The sequence below is a fragment of the Macaca nemestrina genome, chromosome 10 (genome assembly GCF_043159975.1).
Source record: "Macaca nemestrina isolate mMacNem1 chromosome 10, mMacNem.hap1, whole genome shotgun sequence".
Taxonomy (NCBI): domain Eukaryota; kingdom Metazoa; phylum Chordata; class Mammalia; order Primates; family Cercopithecidae; genus Macaca; species Macaca nemestrina.
Window position 1 is genome coordinate 12852768 of NC_092134.1, and position 14100 is coordinate 12866867.

The 14100-nt window shown below is 47.2% G+C and overlaps 1 protein-coding gene across 1 annotated transcript; it reads left to right on the forward strand.

Moving 5' to 3' along the window:
* Positions 1-647: 647 nt before the first annotated feature.
* LOC105494766 (phospholipase A2 group IB) lies at positions 648-6921 on the forward strand. The gene is made up of 4 exons (XM_011763541.3): positions 648-783; positions 2658-2817; positions 3629-3756; positions 6719-6921. Exons 1-4 carry the CDS (start codon positions 750-752, stop codon positions 6841-6843), a joined length of 447 nt encoding a protein of 148 aa, XP_011761843.1. The 5' UTR covers positions 648-749; the 3' UTR covers positions 6844-6921.
* The last annotated feature ends 7179 nt before the right edge of the window (positions 6922-14100 follow it).

Sequence of the window (14100 nt, forward strand, 5' to 3'; positions counted from 1 at the left end):
CTGGAGCCCTATTTTGTCATCTGCCAACTGCGTGATCTTGGGCAAGTTACCGCACCTCTCTGAACCTGTCTCTTCATCTGCAAGCTGCATGACTGATGGGACTATTCAACTAGACCCAGTGCACAGATTCAGGCACTTGATGAGACATGGAGGCTGCAGGCAGCAATCTTTTTTTTTTTTTCTTTTGAAATAGGGTCTCACTCTGCTGCAGAGGCTCAGTCACGGTTCATTGCAGCCTTGACCTCCCTAGATCACGAGATCCTCCCACCTCAGCCCCCTGAGTTGCTGGGATCACAGGTGCAATCCATCACCACACCTGGTTAACATTTTTTTTTTTTTTAAGAGATGAGGTCTCTCTATGTTGCCCAGGCTGCACTTCCTTCTTGTCTCCCTTATCCCAGCGTCCGACTGAACTGATGGCTTTGCTTTCCCCAACCAGCCCATGAAGCTGGGCTGAGTACAAAGTGGTGGGTATGAGGGTCAAGATTGTGAGCTCTGAAAACTCCAGAAACCATCCCTTTGGTTAACAGTTGCTAAGGACAAATGCATAACATGTTTTCCAATGATCCCTTGCTGGCAAATTGTCAGGGTCATTCCTGCAACAGATTCAAGGCCAGCCCCAGACTCAGCCAAGAGCAAAGCAAAGCAAACACTCCAGCCTTATCTGGGCAGGGGTGTGTGGAGATGGACTATAAGACTATAACCGAAACTGGTCATCTCAGTTCTCCTCTCACCTCCTTGACTGCAGGATGAAACTGCTTGTGCTGGCTGTGCTGCTCACAGGTAGGCAAGTCTCCCGGGCTCCGCCCGCCTTTCTCTCCCAAGTGAGCTAAGGTCTAACTCCTCCGGAATGGGGGCCACGGGCCACAGTAGACAGGGCTGGCCAGCCCCGCAGTCTCAATTCGAGGTTCCCAGTGGGCCTTAAGGGCTCCTCTATTGGGGTTCCCTCAAGGCTGGCACCTTTTCAACCTGCAAGTCTGAACTCAGATTGCCTGAGCTAAGAAAGCTTGCCTTTATTTTCTTTTTCCAGACAGGGTCTTGCTCTATCGCCCAGGCTGGAGTTCGGTGGCATGATCATAGCTCACCGCAGCTTCCAACTCGTGGGCTCAAGTGATCCTCCCACCTTAGTCAACTAAGTAGTTAGGCCAACCTCCCATTTATTTTATTTTATTTTATTTTATTATTTTAATTTTTATTTCACTTTATTTTATTCTTGAGACAGGGGCTCACTCTGTCACCCAGGCTGGAGTGCGGTGGCGTGATCTCAGATCACTACAACCTCCGCCTCCTGGTTTCAAATAATTCTCTTGCCTCTGCCTCTCAAGTAGCTGGGACTTGTAGCTCTCAAGTAACTGGCACACACCACCATGCCCGGCTAATTTTTTTTGTATTTTTTTAGTAGAGACAGGTTTTCACCATGTTGGCCAGGTTGGCTGACCTCCCTTTCAGTTTCTCCTCATCCTGCTCTATCTTTCCCCTTTCTAATGGAGTATCCAGTTTCCTTACTTATCACATTTATTATTATTATTATTTTTTTTTGAGACAGAGTCTTGCTCTGTCTCCAAGGCTGGAGTGCAGTGGTGCGATCTTGGCTCACTGCAAGCTCCGCCTCCCGGGTTCACGTCATTCTCCTGCCTCAGCCTCCCCAGTAGCTGGGACTAAAAGCGCCCGCCACCACGCCCGGCTAATTTTTTTGTATTTTTAATAAAGACGGGATTTCACCGTGTTGGCCAGGATGGTCTCTATCTCCTGACCTCGTGATTCCCCTGCCTCGGCCTCCCAAAGTGGTGGGATTACAGGCGTGAGCCACCGCGCCCAGCCTTATCACATTTATTATTGTTTTTCTCTCCCACTAGGTTGTAAGCTCCATGAGGTTAGAGAGTATTATTATTATTATATCTGTTCATTGCTATATCTCTAGCTCCTAGGACACAGCCTGGCACGTAGTAAGTGCTTAATAAATATTCACTGGATAAACAATGCAGATAGTTTAAAACTTTCTGGCCTAGGGAGGCTGAGGCAGGAGAATGGCATGAACCCGGGAGGTGGAGTTTGCAATGAGCCGAGATCGTGCCACTGCACTCCAGCATGGGTGATAGAGCGAGACTCCATCTCAAAACAAACAAACAAACAAAAACTATCAGGCCTAGCTGGGTGGCACATGCCTGTAATCCTAGCACACTTCGGGAGACTGAGGCCGTAGGATCCCTTGAGTCCAGGAGCCCAGAGACCAGCCTGGGCAATATGGCAAAACCCCGTATCCACAAACAACACAAAACATTACTGGGGTGTGGTGGCCCATGCTTGTAGTCCCAGCTACTTGGAAGACTGAGTTACAGCGAGCCATGATTGCACCACTGCACTCCCCCGGGAGCAACAGAGTGAGATCCAAAAAGAAGAAGAAAAAGAATATATATATATATATACACACACACACACATATATATATAAACTTTATATATATAAAGTTTTCATTTAAAAAAAAAAAAAACAACCTCTACCCACTTTCACTTCACCAGGTTCCTGGGTCCAACGGTTTTCGGAGGAGGCAGCTGGCAGGGGTCAGGGAGGCAGCATGGGGCCCGAGGGAGCAGGAAGGCAGTGTGTCCCCGGGGTGCTGGCAGACCGATTTGAACTCTGGCTATGTCTTCTTGCAGTGGCTGCCGCCGAGAGCGGCATCAGCTCTCGGGCCGTGTGGCAGTTCCGCAAATTGATCAAGTGTGTGATCCCGGGGAGCGACCCCTACTTGGAATACAACAACTACGGCTGCTACTGTGGCTTGGGGGGCTCAGGCACCCCCGTGGATGAATTGGACAAGTAAGTGATCTGCCTGGAGGAAAACTGGAGTGCCTGCCGGGGGCGGGGCGGGGCATACGCCAAGGATCTCATGAGGCATACAAAGGGGACTTGCATATCTGCTAAGGATAACATATTTTCACCTCTTGTCATATAAAGAAATACGTTCCAAGAGGACCCTGTAGCGAACGCTCCCCGTTAGAGATGGAAACAATGACCGACATGCAAAACAGTGGGAGATGCTGCCCTCCGGTGGCAGAATGTGGCAACAGTAAACATCACAGCAACAATCCACGTGTCATTTTCTAGCAGCGGTTAAGTGTCACACTGCACCTTCCGATTACAGGATTTTACTGTATGCTTGCAACCATGTTAAAAATCGCTTTCAGGCCAAGCGCGGTGGCTCATGCCTGTTATCCCAGCACTTTGGGAGGCCAAGGCGGGTGGATCACTTGAGGTCAGGAGTTCGAGACCAGCCAGGCCAACATGGTGAAACTCTGTCTCTACCAAAAACACAAAAATTAGCCGGACGTGGTGGTGAGCGCCTGTAATCCCAGCAACTTGGGAGACTGAGTCGGAGGTTGCAGTGAGCCAAGATCGTGCCACTGCGGTCCAGCCTGGGTAACAGAGCAAGACTCTGCCTCGAAAAAAAAAAAAAAAATGCTTCCAATAAATATATGATAAAAGGACTTATATTTTTTCAAGCCATAGGATCATTTCTCCTGGAGCATCTTGGCGAAGTCATCCCCACCTGTTCCTGAGAGTGGGCAGGTGAGGGCTGACCTATTGCTCTGCCCTTACTACTATCTCAGCTGTCCCTCCCACTTTCCAGGTGCTGCCAGACACATGACAACTGCTACGACCAGGCCAAGAAGCTGAGCAGCTGTAAATTTCTGCTGGACAACCCGTACACCCACACCTACTCATACTCGTGCTCTAACTCTGAGATCACCTGCAGCAGTAGGTTTACCCCTTCCTTGACCTATGAATTCTAGTAGGTTTTCAGTAGGCTGGGGGGAAATAATAGTAATAACAGCCATGATTTAGTGATAATTTTCTTGGTTCTGGGCAGTGTCTCCTTTAATCCTCACAACACTATGGGATAGGTACAATTATTATCCTCGCTTAACAGATAAGAAAACTGAGGCTCAGAAGGCTGAGCTATTTGCCCAAGATCACACAGCTTGTAAGTGGTGATGGTTTGTTTTTTGTTGTTGTTATTTAGAGGCAGGGTCTTGCTCTGTCACCCAGGCATGAGCACAGCGGTGCAACCATAGCTCACTGCAGCCTCAACCTCCTGAGCTCAAGGGATCTGCTGACCTCAGCCTCCCAAGTAGCTGGGACTACAAGCGTGCACCACCATGCCTGGCTAATTTTTAATTTTTTTTGTAGAGACGGGGTCTCACTACATTGGCCAGACTGGGCTTGAACTCCTGGCTTCAAGCAATCCTCCCACCTTGGCCTCCCAAAGTGCTGGGATTACAGGCATGAGCTACCATGCCTGGCTACTTATTTCTTTATATTGCATCTTTCCAATAGAATGTAAGATCCACAGAACAGGGATTACTGTCTATTTTCTTCCTTTTTTTTTTTTTTTTTTTTTGAGACAGAGTCTCACTCCATCACCACAACCTCCACTCAGCTCACCGCAATCTCTGCCTCCCAGGTTCAAGCAATTCTCCTGCCTAAGCCTCCTGAGCAGCTGGAATTACAAGCGTGCACCACCACGCTCTGCTAATTTTTTGTATTTTTAGTAGAGATGGGGTTTTACCATGTTGCCCAGGCTGGTCTCAAACTCCTGACCTCAAGTGATCTGCCTGCCTCGGCCTCCCAAAGTGCTGGAATTATAGGCATGAGCCACCATGCCTGGCCAATTACTGTCTATTTTCTTTATTGCTATATCCCCAGATCTAGAGCAGTGCCTGGCATATAGTAGGTGCTCAATAAATAATTGATGAATGCATAGCCTAGATATGCATTCGTTTTCTTTTTTTAAAACAATCTTGACAGCTTTGCAGAATAGATACAATCTTGCATTCTGCCTTTTCACTTATCACCTTGTCATGACTTTTTCATATTGCCTCAGACCTTTATTGTTTCTATTTCTTCCATTGTTACTATTTTAATCACTGAATAATATGGCTTAATTTGCTTATACATCCTCCTGTTCCACTTTAGAAGGCCAAATTTACAAATCTGTTGAAAGCTATGAACCCTCTCCCCAGGGAAATACACGTATGTATACACACACACACATACACACGCACACACACAATTTCTTTTTAATGTTTGCAACTAGGACAAGAAACCTGCAGTAGAGGACGTTTGTTCATATTAATTAAAAATAACTCAGTTGAGCACAGTGACTCACGCCTATAATCCCAGTACTTTGGAAGCCCAAGGTGGGTGGATCACTTGAGGTGAGGAGTTCGAGACCAGCCTGGTCAATATGGTGAAACCCCATCTCTACTAAAAATACAAAAATTAGCCAGGTGTAGTGATGCACACCTGTAGTCCCAGCTACTTGGGAGGCTGAGGCAAGAGAATTGCTTGAACCTGGGAGGCGGAGGTTGCAGTGGCCGAGATCATACCACTGCACTCCAGCCTGGGTGACAGAGTGAGACTCTGTCTCAAAAAAATAAACAAATAAAATAAAGTATTGGAGAGAAACAAAACTAATAAGATTCCTGAAGGTAAGCAGAGATACATAAATTACATGTAATAAAGTTTAAATGCATTTTAAATGTAATCTTATTGTTTATTTTGGTTACAAAAGTAAACAAGCCAAAAATAATGCAACTTCAAACTTTACATAAATATCTATTTTGGAAAGTGGAAGGCATCTATAATCCTGCTACCCAAAGATAACCAGTTACATATTCCTCCAGATTTTTGGGACATACACTAGCTTTTTTTATTTGGGAAAATTTCCATGTGCAGGCATACCTGATTTTTCTAAATGTCTATGTAGTATTCAATTTAAGGATGTTCCGTAATTTTAAAAATACATGCTTTAAAGTAGAGAAACTAGGCCGGGCGCGGTGGCTCAAGCCTGTAATCCCAGCACTTTGGGAGGCCGAGACGGGCGGATCACGAGGTCGGGAGATCGAGACCATCCTGGTTAACACGGTGAAACCCCGTCTCTACTAAAAAATACAAAAAACTAGCCGGGCGAGGTGGCGGGCGCCTGTAGTCCCAGCTACTCGGGAGGCTGAGGCAGGAGAATGGCGTGAACCCAGGAGGCGGAGCTTGCAGTGAGCTGAGATCCGGCCACTGCACTCCAGCCTGGGTGACAGAGCGAGACTCCGTCTCAAAAAAAAAAAAAAAAAAAAAAAAGTAGAGAAACTAGGCTGGGCATGGTGGCTGAAGCCTGTATTCCAGCACTTTGGGAGGCTGAGGCAGGTGGATCACTTGAGGTCTGGAGTTCGAGACCAGCCTGGCCAACATGGTGAAACCCCCTCTGTACTAAAAATACAAAAATTAGCTGGGCATGGTGGCGAGCACCTGTAGTCCCCACTACTCGGGAGGCTGAGGCAGGAGTATTACCTGAACCCAGGAGACAGAAGTTGTAGTGAGCTGAGATCGCGCCATTGCACTCCAGCCTGGGCAACAAGAGGGAAACTCCATCTTAAAAACAAAACAAAACAAGACAAAAAAACACAAGATGCCCAGATAAATTTGACTCTCAGCTAAGCAATGGATAATTTTTTGGGGGGTATATGTCCCAAATATTGCATTCATTGTTTATCTTAAAGTCAAATTTAACTGGGCATCCTGATGTATTTGTATTCGCTTAATCTGTTAGCCCTAAACGTGCATCAGTGGAATGGCTGCCGGCTTGTTGCAGTTAATTCTTCTTGCCCCTGGATTGTACAAAACAGGGTCCACCTTGGCTCAGTCCTCTCCTCTTGTCCCTCTCCAGGCAAAAACAAAGAGTGTGAGGCCTTCATTTGCAACTGTGACCGCAATGCTGCCATCTGCTTTTCAAAAGCTCCATATAACAAGGAACACAAGAACCTGGACAGCAAGAAGTATTGTCAGAGTTGAATATCACCTCTCAAAAGCACCACCTCTACCTGCCTCAACTCACACTGTGCCCTTCAATAAAGCACCTTGTTGAAAGACCTCATGTTTGGATATTGTTTTATTCTCTCTCTATAAACTAGGTCTCTGCCTAGTCTTTTATTTACTTTTATTTATTTATTTATTTATTTATTTATTTATTTTGAGGCGGATTCTTGCTCTGTCGCCCAAGCTGGAGTGCAGTGACGCGACCTTGGCTCACTGCAACCTCGCCTCCCAGGCTCAAGCGATCCTCCCGCCTCATCCTCCCAGGTAGCTGGGACCACAGGCATGCACCACCATGCCTGGCTAATTTTTGTATTTTTTTGTAGAGACAGAGTTTCACCATGTTGCCCTGGCTGGGCTCAAACTCCTGAGCTTAAACGATCCGCAGGGCTCAGCCTCGCAAAGTGTTGGGATTACACGCGTGAGCCGCTGCGCCTGGCTACTCTGCCTAGTCTTTTGTAAATATCATTTCTTCCAGCCTTGGAAGCTAAGTTGAATTAGAAAGACACTTCCAGGAAGCAAGCAAGCACCTTGAAACCTGAGTAATGATTAACAATCACCATCTACGAATTATTTACTCTGTACCAGGACTGTGTGTCCGTAAATCCTCTTGACAGCCCTATGAGGTATTGGCACTATTAGCAAATATTATTTTCCTATACTGAGGCTCAACAGGAGAGATCACTTTTCCAGAGCTATCATCTAGTAAGCAGCAGAGAAGGAATTTGAACCAAGCAAGTCTAACAACAGAAAACACATGCTGAACCACTGCCCTTCCCTGTCTGAAGTGGTAGGCTTTCATTTGAGCCAGACCTTGCCCCCATCTCATGATTCTGCCTTCATTTTCAACTATATTAAACCATTTTTCTTCAATGACTTTCTTTTCTAAATAAAAGACTTCACCACACTCTACAAGCTAATTTTGACACTATAGTCATGAAATATAATAAACATTAACAAGCCAGGCATGGTGGCACGCACCTATGGTCCTAGCTACTCAAGAGGCTGAGGCAGGAGGATCTCTTGATCCCGGGAGTTTGAGACTGCAGTGAGCTATGATCACATCACTGCACTCCAGCCTGGGTGAAAGAGTGAGACCCTGTTTCAAGCTACTAGGGAGGCTGAGGTGGAAGGATCCCCTGAGCCTAGGAGTTGGAGGCTGCAGTGAGCTGTCATCATGCCACTCACTCCAGGCTGGGTGACAAAGAGACACGCTATCTCAAACACACACACACAAAAAAAAAACCCAAACAAAAACAAAACAAAACAAAAAACCAATAACAGCTTGCATTTCTTGAGCACTTATTGCATACTTCCTTGTTCTGAGTTTTCCACATCTCATCTCATTAAATGTTCAAACCAGTTCTGTGATATTGATATGAATATCAATTGATATTGATATGTTGATATTTCATGGATGAGGAACTACAAATTCAGAGAAGTTAAGTCATTTGTCCAAGATCACACAAATGGCAAGATCAGGATTTGGCCAGGTCTGTCTGATGGCAGTGCCCCAGCTCTTAACCACTAAGTCACTCAGTTCAATTCCTCTGTTAGTATTTATGACTATATTGACATTGAAATTCACCAGAGCTAGGCCAGGGGCAGTGGCTTACGCCTGTAATCCCAGCACTTTGAGAAGCCTAGGCGGGCAGATCACTTGAGGCCAGGAGTTTGAGACCAGCCTGGCCAACATGGCGAAACCTCATCTCTACTAAAAAATACAAAATTTAGCTGGGCATGGTGGTGTGCACCTGTAATCCCACCTACTCGGGAGACTGAGACAGAAGAATCGCTTGAACCCTGGAGGCAAAGGTAGAAATGAGCCAAGATCATGTCACTGCATTCCAGCCTGGGTGACAGAGTGAGACTCTGTCTCAAAAAAAAAGCAAAGTTGAGAAAAGACCATAGGAACTATCAAAAGGCACCATTAAGCAGTTTCAGACCACTGGAAACTGACAGAACAGCCACCACTTCTGGGTGTGTGGTAGGCAGTAAAAGACCTTCTTCCATTTGAAGAAAGGAGTGTGTATGGACTTACCTTTTGGCATAATTACTCCCTCGTTTTATTTATTTATTTATTTATTTATTTAATTTTTTGAGATGGATTCTCACTCTGTCACCAGGCTGGAGGGCAGTGGCGCAATCTCGGCTCACTGTAACCTCTGCCTCCCGGGTTCAAGTGATTCCCCTGCCTCAGCCTCTTCAGTAGCTGGGACTACAGGTGAGCACCACGACGCCCAGCTAATTTTTTGTATTTTAATAGAGATGGGGTTTCATCATGTTGGCCAGGATGGTCTCGATCTCCAGACCTCGTGATATGCCCACCTTGGCCTCCCAAAGTGCTGGGATTACAGACATGAGCCACCGTGCCCGGCCCCTCATTTTAGTCATCCATCCAATGATTATTTACTGAACACTTACTCTGGGCCAGGAACCATACAAAATGCTGAGGATACAATGTATTTGGGGCTGACTACAAGACAATGATTTAGTGTTAGTATCTGTCTACAATTCAGTCTGCTCTGAGACTTTTTTTCCTACTCTTCAAACTGGCATCCTTACATATATTACACTGTATGCTCCAGATGGTGTCATGTCTTTTGCACAATAACCTTGTCATCCTTGAAGTTCTATAGTTGTAGGTACTGTTATACCCACATCTGATGGATAAGGAAACTGGCTTAAAGATGCAAGGGATTGCCAAAAGTCATTCCTGGGTGGCACAGCTGACCTTGGAACCCAAATCCAGATAATTCAGAGAAGTGCTATCAGATTGTGAACTTGTTGAAGGCAGAGTGAGGTGTCTTAGCCACTTTTGTTTCTCTACCTGCCTATAGGAGACACTCAATAAATGATTGCTGAATGCTAAATGAAGCGTTGGTCATCGGTGCTCAGGGTCTTTTTAATTCTTTGGCAGGCAAGAATGGAACTATTCTCAAATTCAAATTCAACAAGCATAAACTGAAGAACCCTTCTTTGCATACTGTGCTATGAAGAATTTCAAGGGATGCAAAATCAAGTTAGACCTGGCCTTAGTCTTCAACGAACTGTGAAGGCCATAAAAAAGTATTTCTTCAGTGAAAAGAAATTGCAAGTCCCTGTTGGATGGAAGAAAAGTTGGCTTTTAGGAAAATGGTGCTTACTTTTTTTTTTTTTTTTAAGATGACACAACAAACAAGAGAGAGAGCAGTCACAGGGCTACTAAAGGCCCTAAAGATATCCTCTGATGTAAAAATCTATCTCTTGGGCCGGGTGTGGTAGCTCAGGCCTGTAAATTCCAGCACTTTGAGAAGCCGAGGCTTGCTTGAGTCCAGCCTGGACAACACAGTGAAATCCCGTCTCTACAAAAAATCAACAAGGTGTTGCATGGCTGTAGTCCCAGCTACAGGCGAGATGGGAGTATCACCTGAGCCCAGAAGGTTGAGGCTGCAGTGAGACTGCACTCTGGCCTGGGTGACAGAAAGAGACCCTATCTCAAAAAAAAAAGAAAAAAGAAAACAAACATAAAACCAACAACAAAATAACCCACCTCTTTTTCATCATCAAGGCTCGGGAAAGAGAATAAATTCCCTTAATAATCTTTAAATGAACATTTGTATGAAAGTAGGATATGCAAAACTAATTTAATGGCTAGGATGATTTGAATGAAGAAATAAGGAAATAAGCTGGACAGAGTAATTTGATGGCGAGATTACAAATTCCAGCAACCACATTGTCTTCGCAATGTCTACCGTATCACATATGTTCGTTAAATAATTGTTCAGCGAAGTTAGTGTGACGTACTGTTTCGCCGAAGCCAAGGAGAAAAAGCCACGTGGCCGTATTTACCTTTTCATGGCACGTGATGCTGTGTGACCAACCCGATCAACCTCTAGTCCACCGCCCCCCATCCTCCGCCAAAGGATGTGATTGTGATTGGATATCTTATGAGCACGTCGCTCTCGATCTCTCTTTTCTATTGGTCAATAGCGGCCCAGCCCCCCCCCCGTCTATTTATGCCCCTCCCCGGCCCAGGCCCCGCCCCTCTGGCTCGCCCAGGAAACCTGAGTTGGCGCAGGCGCAGTGGCTGGTAATGGTCACCCCCCCCCCCCACCCCCAGTGGCGTCCGCGTGAGGTGGCAGAGGGTCCTGTCTGTAGCTTCCTGGGGTCCTGGCGGCGCTCTTCTCCTGAGCCAGAATCCAGCAGGAAGGACAGAATGGGCGCTAGAGTGTGAAAAGAGGGCGAACTCACGTGGATGTGACTCTCCGGGTCGCTCTTCCCTGTCCCCCAGCTCCCCCTGCCGGTTTCCTGTGGGCATCGCCTTCATTGCTTTTATCCCGGGGACGGATTAGCGGGTAGGGAAAGTGGGGTGCGGGGAACAAAGGGGAGCTGAGAGAACCGATGGCCAAGCGGAGAGGCGAGGGGATGTTGGGCGAGCCACAGGCCTCTGAGGCGCCCCAAATCTACACTTAAATTTCCACCCCCACATTGAAGGGGGAAAAAAAACCGAAGAGATTTGCTGGTCTAACCTCCATGCTTTTGTATGTTGTTTCCTACCTTTTCCTACCTGGTGAAGGCATGTTTACCTTTCACAACCCAGCCTGGGTCACTTCTGGAAGTTTCTTGATCTTTGTCCTTCTTCCCCAGGTACAGCTGCTGTTACCCCACCGGGTTTCTACAGCAGAAAGTCCGAGAGCGAACTCAGAACTGGACTGGCCTTCATTCCTGGCCTAGTCACCCTCTTGGTGACCTTGGGCAGGTTACCCGAAATAATAGTGCCCATATTGTAGGGTTGGGGTAATTAAGTGTGCAAATATGTTGTGTAAATGCTTTCTAAGTGCTTGTTGTATAGTAAATGTTCAATAAATATTATTTTCCTAAGGGGAAGGAGAGGAAAGGATAATGCACTTAAATTTTTCTTTAGAAAGTCTTTATTACATTAAGCAAGCCTTGGTTTGTCATCTTTTTCTATTTTTTTTTTTTAACTTTTTATTACTATTATTTTTATTTTATTTTATTTTATTTTTTGAGATGGAATTTTGCTCTTGTTGCCCAGGCTGGAGTGCAATGGTGCGATCTCAGCTCACTGCAACCTCCGCCTCCCAGGTTCAAACGATTCTCCTGCCTCAGCCTCCCAAGTAGCTGGGATTACAGGCGCCGGCCACCATGCCCAGCTGATTCTGTGTTTTTAGTAGAGAGGGGGAGGCCGGGCGCGGTGGCTCAAGCCTGTAATCCCAGCACTTTGGGAGGCCGAGACGGGCGGATCACGAGGTCAGGAGATCGAGACCATCCTGGGTAACACAGTGAAACCCTGTCTCTACTAAAAATACAAAAAATTAGCCGGGCGAGGTGGCGGGCGCCTGTAGTCCCAGCTACTCGGGAGGCTTGAGGCAGGAGAATGGCGTGAACCCGGGAGGCGGAGCTTGCAGTGAGCTGAGATCGGGCCACTGCACTCCAGCCTGGGTGACAGAGCGAGACTCCGTCTCAAAAAAAAAAAAAAAAAAAAGAGAGGGGGTTTCACCATGTTGGTCAGTCTGGCTGGTTTCGAACTCCTGACCTTGGGTGATCTACCCACCTCGGCCTCCCAAAGTGCTGGGATTACAGACTCATGTGAGCCACCGCGCTGGGCCTATTAGTAGTAGTAGTAGTAGTTTTTTTTTTTTTTTTTTGAGATGGAATCTCACTCTGTCGCCCAGGCTAGAGTGCAGTGGCGCTATCTCGGCTCACTGCAAGCTCCGCCTCCCAGGTTCACACCATCCTCCTGCCTCAGCCTCCTGAGTAGCTGGGACTGCAGGCACCCACCACCATGCCCGGCTAATTTTTTGTATTTTTCAGTAGAGACGGGGTTTCACTGTGTTAGCCAGAATGGGCTCGAACTCCTGACCACATGATCCACCCGCCTCGGCCTCCCAAAGTGCTGGGATTACAGGTGTGAGTCACCGCACTGGCCATTTTTTTTTTTTTTTTTTTTTGAGACGGAGTTTTGCTCTGTCACCCAGGCCGGAGTGGAGTGGCATGATCTTGGCTCACTGCAGCCTCTGCCTCCTCGACTCAAGCAGTTCTTCAGCCTCAGCCTCCTAAGTAGTGGGATTACAGGCACTGGCCACCACGCCCGGCTAATTTTTGTATTTTTAGTAGAGACGGTTTTCACCATGTTGGCCAGGCTAGTCTGGAACTCCTGACCTCAGGTAATCGGCCCACCTCGGCCTCCCACTGAGCCCTGTTTGCAATTTTTTTTTTTTTTTTTTTTTTGGAGACAGAGTCTCGCTCTGTCACCCAGGCTGGAGTGCAGTGGCCGGATCTCAGCTCACTGCCAGCTCCGCCTTCCGGGTTCACGCCATTCTCCTGCCTCAGTCTCCCGAGTAGCTGGGACTACAGGCGCCTGCCACCTCGCCCGGCTAAGTTTTTTTTGTATTTTTAGTAGAGACGGGGTTTCACTGTGTTAGCCAGGATGGTCTCGATCTCCTGACCTCGTGATCCGCCCGTCTCGGCCTCCCAAAGTGCTGGGATTACAGGCTTGAGCCACCACGCCCGGCTGCAATGTTTTTTAAAAGAGACAAACAGGTACACTTTGGGAGGCCGAGGCGGATGGATCACGAGGTCAGTAGATGGAGACCATCCTGGCTAACACGGTGAAATCCCATCTCTACTAAGAAAAAAAATACAAAAAAAATTAGCCGGGCATGGTGGCGGGCGCCTGTAGACCCAGCTACTCGGGAGGCTGAGGCAGGAGAATGGCGTGAACCTGGGAGGTGGAGGTTGCAGTGAGCCGAGATTGCGCCACTGCACTCCAGCCTGGGCGACAGAGCGAGACTGTGGTCTCAAAAAAAAAAAAAAAAAAAAAAGCGACAAACAGGTACACAAAAAGGAAATGAAGCTCTGGGGAAGATGATTGTGAAGTCTAGTTAAAGAAGCTGGGCGGGCCGGGCGCGGTGGCTCAAGCCTGTAATCCCAGCACTTTGGGAGGCCGAGACGGGCGGATCACGAGGTCAGGAGATCGAGACCATCCTGGCTGACACGGTGAAACCCCGTCTCTACTAAAAATACAAAAACTTAGCCGGGCGAGGTGGCAGGCGCCTGTAGTCCCAGCTACTCGGGAGGCTGAGGCAGGAGAATGGCGTGAACCCGGGAGGCGGAGCTTGCAGTGAGCTGAGATCCGGCCACTGCACTCCAGCCTGGGTGACAGAGTGAGACTCCGTCTCAAAAAAAAAAAAAGAAGCTGGGCGCAGTGGTTCACAATGTAATCCCAGCCCT